At 44.1% G+C, this 21,527-nt stretch overlaps 1 protein-coding gene across 10 annotated transcripts in view; it reads right to left on the bottom strand.

The window, feature by feature from the left end:
- Positions 1–21,527, bottom strand: part of LOC125710026 (low-density lipoprotein receptor-related protein 1B-like) — a 339,401-nt gene that overhangs the window by 198,277 nt on the left and 119,597 nt on the right. For all 10 annotated transcript variants that reach the window (XR_007382901.1, XM_048979177.1, XM_048979181.1 and 7 more), the window contains 7 exons: positions 15,136–15,393; positions 13,226–13,388; positions 4,880–5,102; positions 3,377–3,563; positions 2,905–3,048; positions 1,410–1,649; positions 787–967 (listed from right to left, as the gene is read on the bottom strand). Coding sequence is in view for 9 of the 10 variants with exons in the window: in XM_048979177.1 (XP_048835134.1) it covers positions 787–967; positions 1,410–1,649; positions 2,905–3,048; positions 3,377–3,563; positions 4,880–5,102; positions 13,226–13,388; positions 15,136–15,393 (1,396 nt within the window). In the remaining variant the exon portion in view is untranslated. The remainder of the gene's footprint in view (positions 1–786; positions 968–1,409; positions 1,650–2,904; positions 3,049–3,376; positions 3,564–4,879; positions 5,103–13,225; positions 13,389–15,135; positions 15,394–21,527) is intronic.

Here is a 21,527-nt window from a genome sequence, read left to right as displayed (position 1 = left end):
TATACAAAGCTTCAGCATAAGAAAGACGAATATGTACATCGGTTTATCTAAGGACAGCCTCCATCTGCCACAATGAACATACACGTGTACACTGTCACCATCACCAACACATTCACTGCTTTACAGTGGTACTCAAAGCCAATAAAAGCCCACTGTAACAGAGACACTGGGGATTTGACGTGACAAATCCTTGGTGTAAGTATTGACTGGAAGGCTGTTGACGCTGGTCCTGCATGGGAGTTTCAAGGTAGTCCTTAAAAGTTCCCGAACAACACTGACAAACACACGATAAATGCAGCTCCAGTTCTCCAGTGTAGAGAAGAGGTTTGGGAGTCGTATTCACTCCATTTAAATGCATTTTCTTCATAATGCAACTGTTATTCACATCTCAGTTAATACGCAGATGGTTTTAACACAAAGCAACACACAACTGAGAGAGCAGGATCAGCCAGTCTCTGGAGAAATTGGGGGTTAAGGGCCTCGCTTAGGGACCCAACGGTAACATCACTCTGCCAACCCTAAGAGTTGAACCAACGACCTTCTGATCACAGATACAGGAAGCGCTGACCTATTGCCACACCGCACCCCAATGACTTCAAAGTAGGAGGGAAATTCTTTTATCTTATAATATATCGGTAAAAATAGTATAAAGGAGGTATCACACTGGTAAGCCTTATTCAGGAATACCTTGGAAACATGACAGCGGTAAGCAAGGGGAGTCAGATTGGCTACTAGGGTCCAGTAGACAATTAAATAACAAATCAAATAAATACATGATAGACTCACCCGTTGAGGGGGTCCACTACAATGGCTCGGGGATGGGACATATCTCCAGACAGAAGGGTTTTCCTGGTCTCAGAAGCATTCTCCAATCTGGCAACGCAGATAGTTTTTCTATATCCATCATTTGTCCAGTATAAGTTGTTTGCTATCCAATCCACGGAGATCCCTTCGACGTTATCCAGGTCTATGGAGGAGGAATGAATAACATTCAGAACGTGGCTGTTATCCTCCCCGAGACACAAGCTCTGCGGGATGATCTGTTAGTGTCTCTCCCTTCCCTTGTTTCTTATACTTTAGGGCTGAAGGCTTTTTTTTCCTGTAGGAGATTCATCATTTGTACGGATGAAAAACAAATGCGAACATGCAAATGCACCGGCACACAAATCTGTTTAGGCAGCAGAGGTTGACCCATTTGAGGAAATTCACTTCACCTGACAAGATAAAGTGGTCTGATTCACAAGCATCCCGAAGCCGGTAAGAGAAAAATTATGAAATATCCGCACCTTAAAAGAAAATAGAGATGTTTAAAGCTACTGTACATTTGATGAGGTTGTCTCCTTCACGCTACTGCAAACAAGGTGGGGGATGGGAGCTAAAGTGCATTAGGGGCTGGGCATGCAGCTCACCGTCTTTGAGGATGCTCTCCCGCCCGGTCCCATCGATTTTCTGTCGGCCGATTAAAAAGCTAGTTGTGTCAGCGAAATAAATGTAGCTCGTCTCGGCGTGGAAGTCCAGGGCCCTGGGGCTGACGAGATCCTCGATGGGCACCATGCGCTCGCCACCGGACTCGCCGGCACTGATGTCCAGGCCGCGGATAATTCCTGGCCGGCCTTTCCCGTAGAACAGAAACAGCTCGTTCTTCGGTCCTGTGGCAGTGAGATCAGGCATGGTAAACAAACCACCGGCGACTAATCTTCCTCGCCCTGTATACTGTCAGCACCTAATTAATCGACGTAATTAGACCCTTTTTTCCAGCAATGAAATTTAAACCCTTTGGAAATCAAAATGTATCTAAGGCGAGCGGACTAAGCTAATTGCATTACCTCAATTAAAAGAAGAATTAGTTCCGCTGATTAGGTCTTATCAAATCAATCACGCCTTTGTTCGAAACAAGCCTCCCTTGGGGTGGGGGGGGGTGGGGGTGGGGGTGTTGTAGCCTGCACAAAATGGGCATTTATTATGCTGCGGACATTTAATTTTACAATTCATTAGGAACTGGCGGAGATGTTGTTTGTATTGACTGGAACATTGATTGCTGTGGATGGTAATGGCCTCTCGATGCATCCCCAGGGGGGAGAGAGAAAAAGAGGGGGAGAGAGAGAGAGACAGAGAGAGAGAGAGAGAGAGAGAGAGAGAGGGAGGGTCGTTTGTCGTTTGTTTGAGTTCTGGCTCAGGAAAAGATGCTCTTCGAGAGAGTCCAAGAGAGAGCCACACCCCAGAGGCAGTTTGTGGTTCCAGACACAATTTCTGGCCAACGGCGTACAACACTGCAGTTTCTACTACAGCTATGCAGTTCTAGATGTTGAGTCACATTATTTGAGAGTTTTTTTTTTTTTTTTTTAAGAACTGTAAAATGTTCTAGAAGGTTAGTTTACTTATATGACTGTCTCTGGCTCTCCTTCAGCCTGGCCAAACTAGCCTGTAATTCCAACCCTGTTAGTAATGTGATCCCAGTCACATACTGACATCTGCATCATCTTTATCGATGAAATGAACTAACGAGTCCGCAGATCAAAACTATACCAAGACGTTAATGAATTATGTCTGTTGTAGGTCAATAAGATGAAATTCTGAGATGACATAATGTCAGAATGAGATCTTTACCCCCGCAACAGAAGGACAAGCCAGCCTGTATCTCTGTGAGTCATTTAATATTCCTGCTTGTCAATGAATCATCCCTGTTTCAGTTTTAGTGTATTACATTTCCAGACTCTGATGCAAGGGGCTAATATTTATCAGAATGGCCATGACAGCTTGTTCTGAAGATATTCTGCTATCGTGTTTCTACACATCAATAGCTAATATTTCCTAACCTGGGAAGCAAGTATCATGCAGATATACGCTTACGCCGCCGCAACCGGCGGGATGTTTGCCGCTAGAAGGCACAACGCTGAAACTCACGGCTGCAGGACGCTCCGTCGCTCGCCAGGACGAAGCCGGCCCGGCACCGACAGGACCTCAATTTGTAGCTGCTGCCAAGCAGGCAGATGTGGCCGCAGCCCCCCGCCCTCCCGTGGGCGTCGGCCTCACAGGCATGGTTCAACACTGCAAAGACGGGGAAATCAGTGTTGGGCCAAAACTGGCGCATCACACCTCAGGCTGCTCGCTGCGATAACGTTCAACGGCATATACAGAGCGCTGAATAATGTCTGTGTTTCAGGCATTATCCCACGCATTCCAGACATTACTCAGCAGATGCTTTTATCCAAAATGATGCACGATTAAGAAAGCAAGGTGTAAGTAGGGTTAAGCGGCATGCTCGGGGGCCCAATGGTGAAACCACTCTGCTGATCAGGGGATTTGAACCAGCAACCTTCTGATCACAGTCATACCACCCCACACACCCATTCACCTGACTGCTTTGCCACTTTACCTGTCGGCTGGGCCAGTTTGTGGTAAACTCGTATCCATCTTGAATTCTCCATGCTAGTTAATATCCTCTTGTCTGACCCGTTAAACCGATTAATCTGGAGGATGTCTACTTTGTCTCCCTCGCCCGGGTCAGAGCTTGTGGCGAACAGATAATCTTCGAAAACCGTTAATCCATGCACGTATGACACCTGGAAGGGAGATACTTGAAGTGAATGAGCAGACCAGGACACATTCGGAGAGTGTGTATTAGCCTCAAAAAGGCCAATTTGAGTGGGGTAAGGAACTGTTATGGCTAATGCAGCTAGCACTCATGCATGTGTCGCAGATATCACAGAGGTGCTGGAAATCCCAGCTAAAAAACAGCAACCTGGGTTCTGCTTCAAATCTGCCACAGCTACGTAATAAACGCTCTAGAGGTATGCAGGATCCATCCCTCAGGTCATCTGAACAAATGATGCCCGTGTACATAGATGTAATGAACAGGGAACTTTTCTGAGCTAGGCCCAAAGCCTGGGCGAGTATTAGGAATAATTACAGAGTGACAATGTATGCATTTGAACAGCTTTCAGGCAGCTCTTAGGACATGTCCCGCAATTATCTGCTCGAAACGTACAGAGACCTCTCTTTCAATAATTTACTAGTAATATAAGAGCAGACAATGAGTGATACACAAAAACAGACAATTACTGTGCCTTACGGATAATTACAGCATAAAATCGTACTACTCTCACTTCTGGGGTTTGAGGACCACTTAAGACGAGGCTGGTCTGTTGGTATATATGTATTGTATTAGTCATATTAATGTGATCTGACAAAGGCTTTCACTGCGATCACACATTATTATGTTGGTTTTGGTTCAGGCAAAGCTACCCAGAAGTGGAGTGATATTTTATTTGGCATTTCATGCTCCTTTTCCCTAAAGTTGTAACAGCAAATTCACAGAGTAGCCGCTTAGAGTCCTGTGAATGTTAATGGCTGGGTATTTTCTTAATTGATACTTTATTGATCCCCTGTAGGGAAATTATCTTTACGCCTCCCTCAACTTGCTCTTTGAGGAGTAAGTTGACCGCAAAGGGCTGCCACCCGTAGCGGCGCCCAGGGAGCTGGGGGTTAAGGGTCTTGCTCAAGGACCCGCAGATGTGCTGAGGCTGGGTTCGAACCTGCAACCTTCTGATCACAAGGATCAGATTTTTTTTTTTTAAATACTTTTTCTCAAAAGAACATTATGATGATGTCTCCGTTACGTTGTATTAAGATTCTAATGGCGTGTTGGATGAGCACATACTCATAGTACATGTGTAGGTGTCAAGGAAATACAAAAATAAAACACTGTTAGACAGAAGATCGACATTATGCTGGGGCATATGGAGCTCATGTGAAACAGATTGATTGACAGACAGGTAGACAGACAGGTAGGTACCTTGCATGCAGTTCATCACACAGATGATAAGAACAGCAATGCCCTCATTGTGTCACATGGCAGAAAGCGGCGGTACATACTCACCGAGCTGCCCCGTATGACGCTCTGCCGGTTCCTGCCATAGTAGTCCACCACTTCGATGTAATCCAGGTAGGCGTCTGCCCAGTACACCAGCTTTTTCACCAGATCTAGGGCCACGGCGCTGGGTAGCTCTACTTTTTGCTCCACAATCCGGGTCCTATTAGTGCCGTCCATGTTGCTGCGCTCCACTTTGCCCTGAGAGCCGTAGTCAGTGAAGAAGAGCTTTCTGACAGGTGGAAAAGGAGGAGATGAGTGCATGAGTAGATGTGTCCTACAGTGCGAGTGAAGTACTTGTAGCTGAAGTACATGTTGGCCTGAAGTTCAATGACAAGCCTATTAGAACACTGTGACATAATTACTGAATCAACCAATCAATGTTCCTCTGGATTTTTTTCTGAGTTATTTTAAAATAGAAATGACCACCACACATTCAAATCTTTTTAAGACTATTTCTTCCCATGTGTCAGACATGAATAATTAATTGAGTTAATCTATGAAATATGTTGGCTTTTTGTGTGTTTGTAAGAAGCATGACTAAAATGGTTTCCTTCCATTTAGCTCGCACTATATTACAAGGCACGATCTAGTCCTCTTCATTAGAGGCATCAGGAAACATAACATAAACATTTACTGAAATTGATTAAATCAAAGCATACTCTAAATTAAGAGTAATTTCTTGATGGACTTGTTTGTTGGGCTTCTAATATATTCCGTTTAATCAGATGAATGTTTATAGTCGAAAGGAACATCAAAAGGATAGAAATAATCCAACACATTAATATCTACTGTTTTTGAAGCGGTCAAAACAACAATAAGTAAATAGCTCCTATTTCATACACTCATAGAGATCACAGTGTTTTTTCAGGCGCCAGGTATAGAATTCTAACGAAGTAATGGTGTGGTAAAGAGAAAATAATTGTAATCGGTAAGCAAATAAGACATGTAGATAACGTTCTGTAATAAACACACAGGATTAAAATTTAAATAAAATAATTTTGTTGCGTGACACTTGTCATGCCAAATTACTTCCCCCTGTGACGTGCCTATCTGGCCGATGACGCAATCATGATGATGCAGTTTCCATGTACTCCATAAGTTTCAAGTTTACCCTTACCGCTGGAGCAAGAGTTCCCATCAATAAAGTACATTTAATTTTTTTTTTTAAATAAATATTGTTATTTATTAGTTTATTAATAAATATTTTACATTTAGTACAACCAACATCTTATTACTGGAGTAAAGTTAGCAGTACAGTAGGTTCGATATTCGCCATTCACAGGTCTTCTCTATATTTTACTCTATTAAAACATTACAAAAACAGGTAAAGTCCACATTCACAAACTTGTGTGTGTTGGTGAAATTACATGCACCCTTTGGTTTTTCAATTACTTCATCCAATAAATTGTGAAAATGCACGCTCTTGTAATTTAACACGTTGTTTAACACGTTCTTGTAATTTAAAACTTTGGTTTTGACAGTCTGCAACGTTTCAAAATTAAAAGCCTCAAATTGAAAAAAAACAAGGAATTTCTTAACAAACAGTTATTATCGAAGACACTCAACACTTTTGAATCTCCATTCCAATGCGTTATAAGCTGACACAAAATCGCGAGCACATACAGGGCCCACTAACACTCATAAAACTGGAAATATTGCTTTAATTAACATGTCCATTATTTCTGTATCCATGTGGAACATGGGGCATCCTAAATTTCAGTTTGTGGTCAAAAGGCATGAGTAAGTCTCACATATCCTGTACTTTGGTACTTGTGAAACCCGTAGGCAATTTATGAAATTAACGTATATGTCTCATATCCATTATTTTCTATCCAGGCAACATATAGGGCATCATAATGCTCTCAAAATAGATCTTTGCAAATCATTTTCAATTTGTGGTCAAGGAACATGACAAGCCCTACACAGACACCCTTTGGGACTTGTGAAACCTGTTTGATATTTTCTGAAATAAATTTATATTCCTCATATCCATTATTTTCTATGCAGGTGGAACATAAGGTCATCATGCTTCAAAGCAAAAGAACCCAGCAGCTAAATTTCTACTTGTGGTGGAGGAACATCACTAGACATACACATATCATGCACTTTAACACTTAATTAACCTGTAGCTAATTTGTGAAATTAACTTACATACTTCAAACTCAGTTTTCAATGAATATGGCATAGAGACCATCATAACATTTCAACATCAATATAGGACATGACCTGCTTCTACGATCCTCGCGTGTGCCACACTCCCTCATTAACCCCGTGTGGAATCCCAACGTTCAACAGCCGTTCTGCGTTTCCTGTCTTCAGTTTTGTGTATTTTCTCCGCTTCCAAGTCTGTTTCCCCAGTCCTGTCATTGATGTAGTTCACCGTATGTTTGTGTTTTGCTTGAATAAACCCCGTCTTTTTGGATTTCCGTCTGCCCGATCCTAATTCCCCAGCTCTCCCGACTCGCACACAGTCATTACAAAACGTATTTTATTACCATAATAATCGATAAAACATGTTGCTATGGCACTAAATATACATTAATAATCGAATAAAACATGTCAAGTGAAACAATTACTAATAAACAAACGGTTATATACACTATATTGCCAAAAATATTGGCTCACCCTTCCAGATCATTGAATTCTGGTGTTCCAATCACTTCCATAGCCACTGGTGTATAAAATGAAGCACCTAGGCATGCAGACTGCTTCTATAAACCTTTGTGAAAGAATGGGTCGCTCTCAGAAGCTCAGTGAATTCAAGCGAGGCACCGTGATGGCATTACGACAGCAATGGATCGGACTGTCTGGTCATAAGGGATTTGGTCGTAAGTCGGCCCTTTATAATAATTGCAAATATTATCATACGCATGTATCATTGTCATGCCCGGCTCGTCCGATCCTCATGTGTGCCACGCCCCCCTGATTATCCACGTGTGCATCCCTAATCATGCCCAGCTGTACCCTGTTGTTTTGCCATGTCTTGTCTATTTCAGTCCACGTCTTGCCCCGCTTTTTGTCCGTCACTGATGTTAGTTGATGTCCGTGATGTCCTGTCCTGCCCGTAACCGCCTTCCCCTTAATAAATCCCCAGTTTTCCCCGTATTCCACCTGCCTGCCTCGTCATTCCCTGACTCCTACCCGCCTACCTGCCCATCTTCACCCGCGAACCATGACAATCATATGTACAGCATAATAACATCATATCATGCAAAATTTTTTAAACCTTTTAATCACCATTTTCTTAGTTCATTGCTGCTGGCAGTTGGGACAGAAACTGTCATACACTCACGTGAGACAACACTCTCGCTGCCACTTGTGCCGCAGTCGCGACCACAAATCTGCGGTCTCGGAATGGTCACCAAGTCGATCAGTCACAAGTCGCATAGGTCGTAAGTCCATGACAAGCTATATGCATTAATAATCTAATAATACATGTCGGTTATACTCTCAAGCAAAACAGACGATTTTCATGACTAATAAAAATAGACTTTAAAGGCAAAAACATTTACAAACGTAGTTTATTGATATGAACTCTTTCTGCCACGGTAAGGGGGCACTTGAAACTTACGGGGTACCTTGAAACTGGATCACTGGGATTGCATCATTGGTCAAACAGCTGAGTGATTCATCACAGGGGGAAGGAATTTGGGCGGGGAACAAATTATAATTTTCCTTTAAATTACAATTAAAATACTCAGAAATAAATATCCCATGAACAAAGTCTGACTATTTTGAAGACAAATACAGTTAAAATTTGTTTTCCCAATATTATATAGAATAAGGTTTGGCTCTTAGTAGAAACCATTGCATTTGCCTGTTAAATTGAACAGTCGGTCTTTAAATTGTCTTTATAACGTAAAACACCTCTTTTTTTATAGAGCCGGAACATGTGCAAGCAATTGAAAAATCTAACTGAGAATCGCAACATGGCTGCAGGCTAGGGAGCAGAACACAAATGCATGAGCATCATGGAAGAGCTGCAGTGGGGGAGTCTAAAGTGGTGCCCCCCCACCCCGCATATCATGAAAAGGAAGACTCGTTTAACGGAAGACCCACCACGCAGCTGCCTGAAATCAAATTAAATCCATGATTAGTTTTTAATAAATACACCCAGGACCTCATTTAAGGAAAATACTTCCTGGCTCTTTGACTCCAGCAAGGGAAAAAATAAATAAATGGCTAGAGAGAAAAGAGGCCATGTCAGACTGCCGGCAGCAGATCCGAGGCCAGGACCTGCAAAGGAAGCCAAGCGTTCCTGTGAAGCCAGGTGAGAAATGCATGATGTTAAAGACAAACGTGTAACATTCTGCTTTGACAGGTACAGAGGCAACGACTTGATTTGTAGAAGGGAGTGTTCAACATCAATGATGACTCACATGAAAGAGAACCTGTGCGTGGTTTGCATGTATATGCTGTACATATTCTGATAATCCATCTATACCAGGGTGAACGGCTTGTACTCATAACTGACAACAAGGTGAAAATAGCTCTTTTAATCCAGACAGGAGAAGTATGACATGACCTGTTTCTTTACTAATAAAGAAAATCTTCCATCAGCTGCAGCCAGCGCAGGGCTTTGACTCTGCATCACATGCAAAGTATGCTAAGGTTCTGCGATGAGATACATATGCACACGGCTCTTTCTGCAGCTTTCCGTGGTGCGAAGTGTGACGTGTTTATCCTAATTAAGGCAGGGCTGAGACTGTAGTTCTTAACACCTTGTCACTCTGCAGTGTGTGCCCAGTGTGTGCATTAAGTATCTGGTAGGAAGGAATTGCACTGTGACACTTGCAGAAAGTTCTCACCGAAAATGCAGAAGTGGAAAGATCTTCATGTGACTGTCATGAAAAACATATTCCGTTTCACATTTTAGATTCCCAGACTTCAAGGAGGTAAACAATGCGTAGCTAATCCGGACTGGCTTCTGTGAATAATGTCTCCCTTGCGTGCGAAGCCGTGACGTTTGCGTTTCCCCTGTCGCCGCCCCAGACCGCACCCCTTGCTTCGTCAGCCTGCACACAGCGTAGGCGGAAGTAGCCAGTGCCAGGTAAGGCCGATGTAACACCCCAGGCAAGGTCCACCGCCCGTCCAAAATGAAGTGGAACTGGCCGGCCGAGACAGCTCCCCATCAGAAGATGGCAGTCCAGGAAGCTGCTTATGTCACTACACACCAGCATCTGCCATCGCCGATTATGCCGAAATGACACAGAGGGGCCCGATGCCAGGCCAGCTCACGGTACCCATGTCCTGGCTGGCCCGGCATCTGCCGCTGCCCGGTGGCATCACACGTGAATGAAAAGTTGCCATGAAAGTGGGAACAAAATGGCATCCAGAAGTAGAAAGAGGTCAGCATTTACAGGTGCCGTAGAGCAGAAATCTTACTTTACCTCAGCAGAGTTCAATAAGGAGAGTTCAGTATATGGAACTGATGGACCGAAAGGCTCAGATTCTGTTGCTCCTTCTTCCAAATATAAATCTTGCATGTATAAAAGAAGGTGATAAAACAGGCTGATTCAAAAATCCAAAACTGTTATGTAACAGTCTCAACTATACCCCCCCCAAACTTAAAATACACCCTCCCACTTACAAGCCGCCATTGCTGATTGAGGAAGCTAGCATTGTAAAATTATTTGCGGAATTCGACGCAAAATAATTACAATGTTCTTGTTACAATGCTAAAAACAGAGTTATGACTGTGGTAACAGGCTGAGGCTGAAGTGGGAATGTTACACCTATGTGTGGCAAAGAAGAAAGAGTACATTCTAAAAATACGATAAAAAGTACAGCAAAGTACATACATAAACCAGTAACATGGTTTTTTTATCATTATCAAATGTTATGTACTATACATAATTGTATGTGCTATACTTTTACACTACTGGCAGTGTTGTAGGTTTGTTTGCACCAGCATCGGTACAAACACGTGCGTAATGTGTTAAACTATGACATTACTAGGTCATTTTTCAGCTCCATTATAATCCCACGGGATCACCATTGTATATGTGGTCCATCATTGACCATCATCATTAGGCAGTGCATCACTATAGAGGTGTTGGTTCTCTTTAAGCCATCTCAATGCCTCACTGTAAACCAGCCAATCAACATATTAATGAGCACACAAAAAAAAAACAAAAAAGGAAACGACCTGTTTCATTCTAGGGCCAAATAATAAGGTTATAAATTGGACTGTAAAACTGCTTCTGGGCATTTTTAGACCAAATCGAGTTCACATATCATCTATGTCGACACCAGAGAACAATTTAAAATACAGAGGAAATACCCTCTATAACACCTTTAACAAGCCTCTTTGGATCTAGGCTTCAGTCATACACGTTTTTTTTTTTACCTGTTGCATGACAACAGGGATCGATAGTTTCAGCCACAATAAATCAAATAAAGGAATCAGATGAGTGTGACTTTGCAGCTTTATCAACATGCCCCTAGAGATCACTCACTTTGTTCAGCAGATAAGCATCCATTATGATTCTAAAAAGAACACGATTCCTGATACAAAATTAGACATAAGAATGCCTTAGTACTGTGTTGTTTAATAATGCCTTTCTGCCCGGAAGGACGTCATAATGTGTCATCCAAACTATGAGATGGTAACTGCCAAAAACGTCACGTAGCTTACTGATAACGAAGGGAAAAAACACAAGCTGGAGGAAGTAGAGCTTTAATGTGAAACACGAGGTCTCCATTAAACTGCTGGAATTCGACAAAGGTTCCCAGCTCACGGCAATCACAGTGTTTATGCGTTAGGATATATTGTGTTGGGATATCATTATGTAAAAGCACTGTGTACCTGCGCACCATTCATGCGACAAAAAAAAGCAAGTGTGTGATACTTCGGTGGGAGTCACTAAATTAGTGAAGCAGCAGACTTCTCGGGGTGTACCAGCAATTCAGCAAAGTTCAAAACACATCTGCCATCTGCAAAGTACACGCAACAAATTTTAAATCTCTGCGACACTATGAGTCATCCTTACAAACTCCTTGTTTGTTTACTGTCCTTCCAAAAACACCTGCAGCATTATACACCCAAATAGATGCATAGGCTCTTGTATATCTGCTATAATCTTAAATTTTATAAATCTAAAAACATTAAGGATGAAAATGAAATCCAGTGAAGGTCTTCCAGGAGAAAATAGCATTATTAGCATAATTAGACCTCTCTCCTCAGTGAATTAGTTTGGCTCCTTAAAAAGCAAGATTAAAGATACAAATAAATACAACAGTCTTGCAAATGAAGAGCATAATATTATTGAATATGATTCATGGCACCACTAGCATTGACTTACTAATATCTAATAATGGGTAAAATGAATTGCAGTGTTTTCTCAGAACCTCTCTTGCAAAGAGACTAACTAGAGAAAAAGTAATCATCCACTTCTAAATGCCCATCCATCCATCCATCCATCCAATTATTTTCCAACTGCTTGTCCTGGCGGGTTGTTTATTCGCCAAATATAAAAACTAGGAAGTAGTTTTGGTGAAGGTGGTGGCATGAAGTATACAATTTAAACACACCATCAATACATAAAATAATGATAAACGAATAATAAAAAATAATAAATAAAGTTAAAATGTGCCATTAATAAATAAACATTAGACGTTTGAGTAAAGGTGCGAGAACCAGCTGTAGGGTACAAACAGCTTTGGGGTGCTTGCAAATAAGCTGTTAAAGGCAGTACGAGTATGAAATACAGTGGGTGACTAAACAGGGAATGGTCCCATAGGGGCCGCTTCGCTTCTGGGCCGCTCTGGGTGTGGGGGTACAGCCTGACTAAGATTGTGGTCCACAGCATTGCACGTGCCTAATTAAAAATAACATATTCACCACAGTTAGTTTCCAACTAATAGAGGATGTGAGCCACAGCATCTGGCTTGTGAACCTTATTCTTAGGTCTATAGTAAAGCATCCACACGTAACCAGGCAGCACTCTAAGCTGCTGCATTATTGATCAAATCCTCTATTAGTCTGAATTTTAGCCTTGGCCCCAGGCTGTAATCTTTAAGCTGTCTCCAATCTCAATCTCCCATGGAACAGAAATCTTTGTGATTTAAATGCACAGTCAGGAAACAGAAATAATCAGCTGATATTGGACTATTTTTGAAAATTGTCATGTATTGGTTAATTTGATTTATGCTTCATTTCTTTCTCCATCCTATAAAATTTCAAAATGGCTGGAAACGTTTGTAAAATGTGTCCTTGTTTCCCTCACACATGCTACAGAATCACCGAATCATCGTCCTGGGTGATGAGCACACAATGAATCAAGCTTCAAAAGAAAGGGGACAGCATACTGGTTGATGAGGGATCAGGACCATTACGCCCCCCTGACTTACCCCATCAGTGGATCCAGTGCGATTCCCTTTGGGTTCTGAAGGTCGAGATCGATGATGGTCACACAGGTATCTTGGCCTTGATCGCACACGAATATCCTGTCACTGACCCGGTCCAGGAAGTACAGGTTCCCAGTAAGCCAGTCAATGGCCATTTGCTCCACATCTGAAAATGAAAAGTGTTAAACTGAAAAATAAACTCCTTGATAACTATTCCCTGACCATTGAAAACTATACGGGCAAAGAGAACAGTGTCGGAAAGTGCTGGATAAAGACCATTAATTTTCTTTTGGTTTGGAACGATTCGGTGGTGAAATTTTAATTGTAATGAATCGTGCAATTAATGATACAAACAGAGAATAGTGACATGGGATTATCAATTCACATGTGGCTGAATAGCATACTCAGAGATGGCACAAAAGACCAGCCTGTGATCCCAGTGAATGTGACAAGGCTTTCAGGGCATATTACAATTTGGTGTAATTTTGCTTTCTTTTAGCAAAACAATGTCTGAACCACAGGAGAGAGAGTGAGCGTGGGCCTCAGCCATGGTGAGGGAGCATAACGCAGTTTCTCCAACAAGCAGCAGCCAGTAGAAATGCTGTCTTTGGACACGGTGTTCTGTTAAGCAGACTGAATCGGTCGTGGATTCAGTGGTCATATTTCTCTCCGTGTCCTGATAAAGCTGTGAAACTCAACTGATAAAAGGAAAATTCTTTAATAAGGTTGTAACAACAGTATCAACATTACAATACAACTCTGGCTTCATTATAAATAAATATATCTTGATTTTCAGTCACGTGAAATCTGACACACTGAAAAAATATGTATAGGGGAATACTTAAATCGTTTTCATTAACCTAAATCCTTGCAGAGAACAATTCCTGTTCCCAAGGAGTGCAATGTAGAGGAAGTTTGACTTGTACTCCAAATTAATTAGCAGTCTCTTGATGAATAATAAGCCTGTATATTGAGCTGCTTTGAATAAATAGTTTTCTTCAGGTCGTTAACACAGTGGAAAATCAAATGAAATCCACACCTGAAATTTCAAATCTCCTTTACTAGAAGAAAAAAAAATCCAAATTATCACATCAAAGCACAGTCGGTTAGAAGATTTCACTGCATATTCATCCAGTATAAAATGTATACATAACTTTGTCGACTCTGTCCCTAGATGAGTCTTCTGGGATTGAGTGTTATCGCGCTCTCAAGATGTCAGGTCTGCTTACCTGAGGACGCCCGGAATTGCATTTACCTAACTTACCCCATCTTCATAAACTGAAGGAAACAGAAACTATCCCGAAATATTTTTTAGTAAGTGAACTAGAAGTCAGAAACCTTAAGTAGTAAAACTGTCATGATGGAAAATAACTCTCTTTGAGAATAATCGCTGCTACTACTGATCTGCTTCCAATCGATGATGTACAGAGGCTGGGTGTGCATCCAATTTCAAATCAAATCTCAATTTAAAATACCCATCAATACATAATTAATTACAATCAAGGTGCAATCATGTCTTATGCTAATATCGGACTATAATCGGTCATAACATGAAAGCTTGAAACGTCATATTGTGAAGATGAAGGGGGTTCCCAGTGGGAAGCCGCCTTACTGCACACCGGGCCACACACAAAGGTCTGCACTGTGCTTGTACTTATCTGTAGGCTGAACATAAAAACTTAAAAAATAAAAACTTTAAATGCAGGCAGTACCATATAAAACACAACTGGTATAAAACACGACAGCTGGCATACAGAGGCTGGTTCAGTACTTACTACAAGCTAGACACAGGGGCAGGTTTCTGGGTCGCACTGAAAAAGTCTTTGCCCGCCCCCCCATATAAATGCATGGTTTGATTGGAGGTAAACATATATATCCTGAGAATATGAGAATATTTGCTACAGTGCGCTTACTCTGCAGATTCTGGCCAAATCGCACTGTCCGCTCCTCGGAGAAGCTCTTCAGCTTCCGCATCCTGCTGCACCGTAACTGTCTGCCAGGCTCAGTCGACGTGACCCAGCAAACCGATTCCTGGTTGTAGTCAATGTCCATGGCGTGCGTGCCATTAGTGCTCAGCGACTTCAGGCTGGGTACCGAGGATCCATTAAGGTAGGTGACGGCAATGTGCCGGGTGCTTCCAATGAGCAGCACGGGAGGTCGGTCTCCAGGCTCTGCGGATATCGAAAGAAGGGCAAAAGGTCATGAATATAATATTAACGGATGACTTTAATTAAAAGGTCTTTAAAGATCATAAACTAGAAGTATAGCAGGTGTCAGTCACTCATTGTGTGCTCTGTTGGTGGCCTGTTTTAATGTGGCGGTGTGTGGTAGCATGTGTTTGATCTGACAGTATGTGGTAGCATGTGTTTGATCTGGCAGGGTGCGGTAGCATGTGTGTGATCTGGCAGTGTGCGGTAGCATGTGTTTGATCTGGCAGTGTGCGGTAGCATGTGTGTGATCTGGCAGTGTATGGAAGCATGTGTGTGATCTGGCAGTGTGCGGAAGCATGTGTGTGATCTGGCAGTGTGCGGTAGCATGTGTTTGATCTGACAGTATGTGGTAGCATGTGTTTGATCTGGCAGTGTGCGGTAGCATGTGTTTGATCTGGCAGTGTGCGGTAGCATGTGTGTGATCTGGCAGTGTGCGGTAGCATGTGTTTGATCTGGCAGTATGCGGTAGCATGTGTGTGATCTGGCAGTGTGCGGTAGCATGTGTTTGATCTGGCAGTGTATGGAAGCATGTGTGTGATCTGGCAGTGTGCGGTAGCATGTGTTTGATCTGACAGTATGCGGTAGCATGTGTTTGATCTGACAGTGTGCGGTAGCGTGTGTGTGATCTGACAGTATGCGGTAGCATGTGTTTGATCTGACAGTGTGCGGTAGCGTGTGTGTGATCTGGCAGTGTGCGGTAGCATGTGTTTGTTCTGACAGTATGTGGTAGCATGTGTTTGATCTGAATGTGCGGTAGCATGTGTTTGACGTTCTAGTGTGTGGTAGTGTGTATTTGATGTGCCAGTATGTGATAGCTTGTATTTGATCTGGCAGGGTGCGGTAGCATGTGTTTGATTTGTCGGTGTGTGGTAGCGTGTGTTTGACGTGCCAGTGTGTGGTAGTGTGTATTTCATGTGCCAGTGTGTGATAACGTGTATTTAATCTGGCAGTGTGTGGTAGCGTGTATTTGATCTGGCAGTGTGTGGTAGCGTGTATTTGATCTAGCAGTGTGTGGTAGCATGTGTTTGATCTGGCAGTGTGTGGTAGCGTGTATTTGATCTAGCAGTGTGTGGTAGCATGTGTTTGATCTGCCAGTGTGTGGTAGCATACATTTGATCTGCCAGTGCTTTGTGGCATGTGCAAACCACTCGGTCTCTCCTTTAGACTGAAACTACGGTCTCTCTTGTTGAGAATAGTTTAAATTAAAACACCACGGACAGTGGCTTGTGGAGTTAAGCATGTCGGTTTCTCTCATCTGGGAGCTTCACCGCCGAGATTCTAGCCCACTAAATCCACAAATTAGCACAAAACAATGTTTGAACCACAAGGACGGGAGGAGCTACGTGTGGCAGGACGGAGTCCCAACATCATTAGCTAACCAGCAGCACCTCGGCCCGGCTGGAGCGTGATGCCAAGCTGCAGCCTCCCCACAGCTAGCGGCGTCCAGGGGCCTAATTGAGTGTGAGATACAGAGGAGCAGAGTTTGCTCAGACCGGTGCTGATTTGTCCAACCCCTCTGCAGAAGGCGCTGCGCTGTCTAACACAGGCGAGAAATCAGCAGGGGGCCCTTTTCGCGTTATCTCTCATCATCAGCTCCCTCGACCAGGAAGCTTCCACAACCACGGTGGCTGGGAGCAGCGTGTCATTTCCTGTGACTCGTATTATGGCTGTAATCAGTCCCAGTGAACCCATTAGGCGACCACCTAAGATGCCATTGGAGGTGGGTTGTTCAGGTCCAGAGAGTAAAATTCCAGTTTCTCTCCGGACCTGAATTACCTACCTCTGGCTGCCGTCTTGAGTGGGGTCTGACTTAGTGACTTAACAAACCAGCAGCGCCCCCAGGAGTGGCCACACCCCCCCCCCCCCGCCCCCAGGAGGAGCATGTCCAAGGTGGGACACTGCCCACTGTCAGATTATCGCTCAGTTTGAGTGTCTGTCTGCCTCTTCAGCAGAAACACTCAGTGTTTTTCTGTATCGTCAGCTGTGACATTTCACAAAGTTACGTCTCATTCCAAATGAAAGGAACACAATTACAGCTTTTGTCATTGGCATGTAATTGTTTTCAATAAATTGAAAATTCACCTTGTCAGAATGAGAATAAATTAGAGGGATGATCTAAACACAGCTCCAGACATGTTGGGTGAAATCAATTTGTCTGAACTTCTAGTTAAAGAATAATGTCTTCAAAGCTTAATTGCATCATGAAACATTGACAGTGAATGTATAAATGATCACAGAAGCCGATGAGTGGGACTCAGCGATACAATAACAACCATCCTTTAAATATAAAATATTCACTTCATTTCACATACTCTGACCCCCCCCCCCCCCATCTATGGCTGAGTATAACGGAGACAGACATACATTTGCATAAGCACCTACAAGTAACAGATGTTGCATATTTATTGCTACACTGGAGTAACTCTCAGTGTATGTATATTAATGCAGGTGAACTCTGGATTCAGTTTACAATGATATTCAGCTTATTCCTAGTACGAAAGCAGTCATATTGAAAAAAAAGTACCAACAATACTCTACTCCAGAAAGGTTTGCTATGCCTTGAGCTACAATTATCAGGGTGGCATCTTCAACTTTACTGCAAGAAGTGGAGTCCAGACCCTTTGTGAATGTGATGATGTAATGACACTTATTCGCCTTGACACACAGCATTTATAATTTAGTATCAGTTTTGGCACACACACGTTAACAGCCATTAGAGATGCATGAGGATTTTAGATGTTATATGCTTGCATGGATAATTTAACATAAAAACAGCGTAAGTGATTTATAGGCTGAATTGAGTCACATGACCTGCCAGGGCTATCATACCTCTCCCAGGACAATATATCAAGTGGAACAATGGCCATCTTTGATAATGAGCCGCAGTCAAATACAGCACAGAGGGGCAGTGCCTCCCCACGGCTCCCCAGAGTATAAATGACACCATAAAACAATTTGTGATTCTTTGATATAATAGACTCACAATTACTAGAACATGGCAGGTAAACACCAGTGTTGGTTTGTCCCCCCCGCACGTAGTAGAGCCTCTCCATTTCATGACTATTCTGGGAAGTTTGCGACGTTCTTTCCTCCCCATAAAAATATGCTACATATCTATAAAGTCTGTTCTTATGGTTTCCAGAAACTCAAACGGGTCTCACAGCATCTTCTCACATCGGTCCTCTGGTTGCCAGACACCCCTGAAGTAATGTCCAAACAGGGGCGATTCTAGGATGTCTTTATTTTTTTTACTTGGAGAGCATAAAGAGGACCACAATTCATACCGGGGGCCAATCTTATAATCAGCCAATTGTATGTTTCTAATTAGTAAGTGACAGCTTAGGCGGCACTCCGGGGGCCAATCAGTACTCGTGTCCCTGCCCCCTGCATACGTCCGTGGTCCCATGTCCCCTAGTCAGACATCAGGCTGCTCCGACTGCAGGCTTCCCTTGGATCTTAACCCCCCCTAAGGTGCCTTTGCCGACCTGGGGCTTCTCCCAGTCTTCCTTTGCGTATAGCGGATACACCTTGGCTATGTTTATTCTCACCTAAACCTTCGCTCATCTGATTCTCTAATCTGGAGCTTCAACACCGTAATTTTTATAATATGATCTCAATTATGAGGATTTGTGGTTCCTGTTATAATCCAGCTGCAGTCTGCACTCACAACTTCTATTTTAGCACCGTAGTCAAAGCTCTGGAAAATGCATAAGGCTAAGCTAAGGCTGCATTTAAATGTTAGTATTTAAGAACCCATAAGAGGATCCAATTCTGCTTTCCTCAAAACAGGTCTACAAGCAAGTCATTTTAATTGCAAGGAATTACAATTATAATACATTGGTTAAGAAGACGATGACTTGCTATAGCAAATAAAAGAGGTAGACTAACAGCAGAGGGCACTAAGCAGGGGAAGACTAAGCCAGCAGAGGGCACTAAGCAAGGGCAGACTATCCCAGCAGAGGGCACTAAGCAGGGGGGTAAACTAACCCAGCACAGGGCACTAAGCAGGGGTAGACTATCCCAGCACAGGGCACTAAGCAGGGGTAGACTATTTCAGCAGAGGGCACTAAGCAGGGGTAGACTATCTCAGCAGAGGGCACTAAGCAGGGGTAGACTAAGCCAGCAGAGGGCATTAAGCAGGGGTAGACTATCTCAGCAGAGGGCACTAAGCAAGGGCAGACTATCCCAGCAGAGGGCACTAAGCAGCGGATAGACTAACCCAGCACAGGGCACTAAGCAGGGGTAGACTATCCCAGCACAGGGCACTAAGCAGGGGGGTAGACTAACCCAGCAGAGGGCACTAAGCAGGGGTAGACTATCCCAGCAGAGGGCACTAAGCAGGGGTAGACTATCCCAGCACAGCGTACTAAGCAGGGGGGTAGACTAACCCAGCACAGGGCACTAAGCAGGGGTAGACTATCCCAGCACAGGGCACTAAGCAGGGGGGTAGACTAACCCAGCACAGGGCACTATGTAGGGGTAGACTAACCCAGCACAGTGCACTAAGCAAGGGCAGACTATCCCAGCAGAGGGCACTAAGCAGGGGATAGACTAACCCAGCACAGGGCACTAAGCAGGGGTAGACTATCCCAGCACAGGGCACTAAGCAGGGGGGTAGACTAACCCAGCAGAGGGCACTAAGCAGGGGTAGACTATCCCAGCACAGGGCACAAAGCAGGGGGGTAGGCTAACAGCAGAGGCCACTAATCAGGGGTAGACTATCCCAGCACAGGGCACTAAGCAGGGGTAGACTAACCAGAACAGGGCAATAAGCAGGGATAGACTATCCCAGCAGAGGGCACTAAGCAGGGTTAGACTATCCCAGCACAAGGCACAAAGCAGGGTTAAGCTATCCCAGCACAGGGCACTAAGCAGGCGTAGACTAACCCAGCACAGGGCACTAAGCAGGGGTAGACTATCCCAGCACAGGGCACTAAACAGGGGTAGACTATCCCAGCACAGGGCATTAAGCAGGGGTAGACTATCCCAGCAGTGGGCACTAAGCAGGGGTAGACTATCCCAGCACAGGGCACTAAGCAGGGGTAGACTATCCCAGCACAGTTCACTAAGCAGGGGTAGACTATCCCAGCAGTGGGCACTAAGCAGGGGTAGATTAACCCAGTACAGGGCACTAAGCAGGCGTAGACTAACCCAGCACAGGGCACTAAGCAGGGGTAGACTATCCCAGCACAGGGCACTAAATAGGGGTAGACTAACCCAGCACAGTGTACTAAGCAGGGGTAGACTATCCCAGCAGAGGCCACTAAGCAGGGGTAGACTAACCCAGAACAGGGCACAAAGCAGGGGGGTAGGCTAACAGCAGAGGCCACTAATCAGGGGTAGACTATCCCAGCACAGGGCACTAAACAGGGGTAGACTATCCCAGCAGAGGGCACTAAGCAGGGGTATACTAGCCCAGCACAGGGCACTAAGCAGGCATAGACTAACCCAGCACAGGGCACTAAGCAGGGGTAGATTATCCCAGCACAGGGCACTAAGCAGGCGTAGACTAACCCAGCACAGTGCACTAAGTAAGGGTAGAGTAACCCAGCACAGGGCACTAAGCAGGGGTAGACTATCCCAGCACAGGGCACTAAGTAGGAGTAGACTAACCCAGCACAGGGCACTAAGCAGGGGTAGACTATCCCAGGACAGGGCACTAAGCAGGGGTAGACTAACCCAGCAAAGGGCACTAAGCAGGCGTAGACTAACCCAGCACAGGGCACTAAGCAGGGGTAGACTATCCCAGCAAAGGGCACTAAGCAGGCGTAGACTAACCCAGTACAGGGCACTAAGCAGGGGTAGACTATCCCAGGACAGGGCACTAAGCATGGGTAGACTATCCCAGCACAGGGCACTAAGCAGGGGTAGACTATCCCAACAGAGGGCACTAAGCAGGGGTAGACTAACCCAGTACAGGGCACTAAGCAGCTAAGCAGGGGTAGACTAACCCAGCACAGGGCACTAAGCAGGGGTAGACTATCCCAGTACAGGGCACTAAGCAGCTAAGCAGGGGTAGACTATCCCAGCAGAGGGCACTAAACAGGGGTAGACTAACCCAGCACAGGGCACTAAGCAGGGGTAGACTAACCCAG

This window comes from Brienomyrus brachyistius, chromosome 16, assembly GCF_023856365.1.
Source record: "Brienomyrus brachyistius isolate T26 chromosome 16, BBRACH_0.4, whole genome shotgun sequence".
Classification (NCBI taxonomy): Eukaryota; Metazoa; Chordata; class Actinopteri; order Osteoglossiformes; family Mormyridae; genus Brienomyrus; species Brienomyrus brachyistius.
Note: the sequence above shows the minus strand (reverse complement) of the source record. Positions and strands in the feature narration are given on the sequence as shown.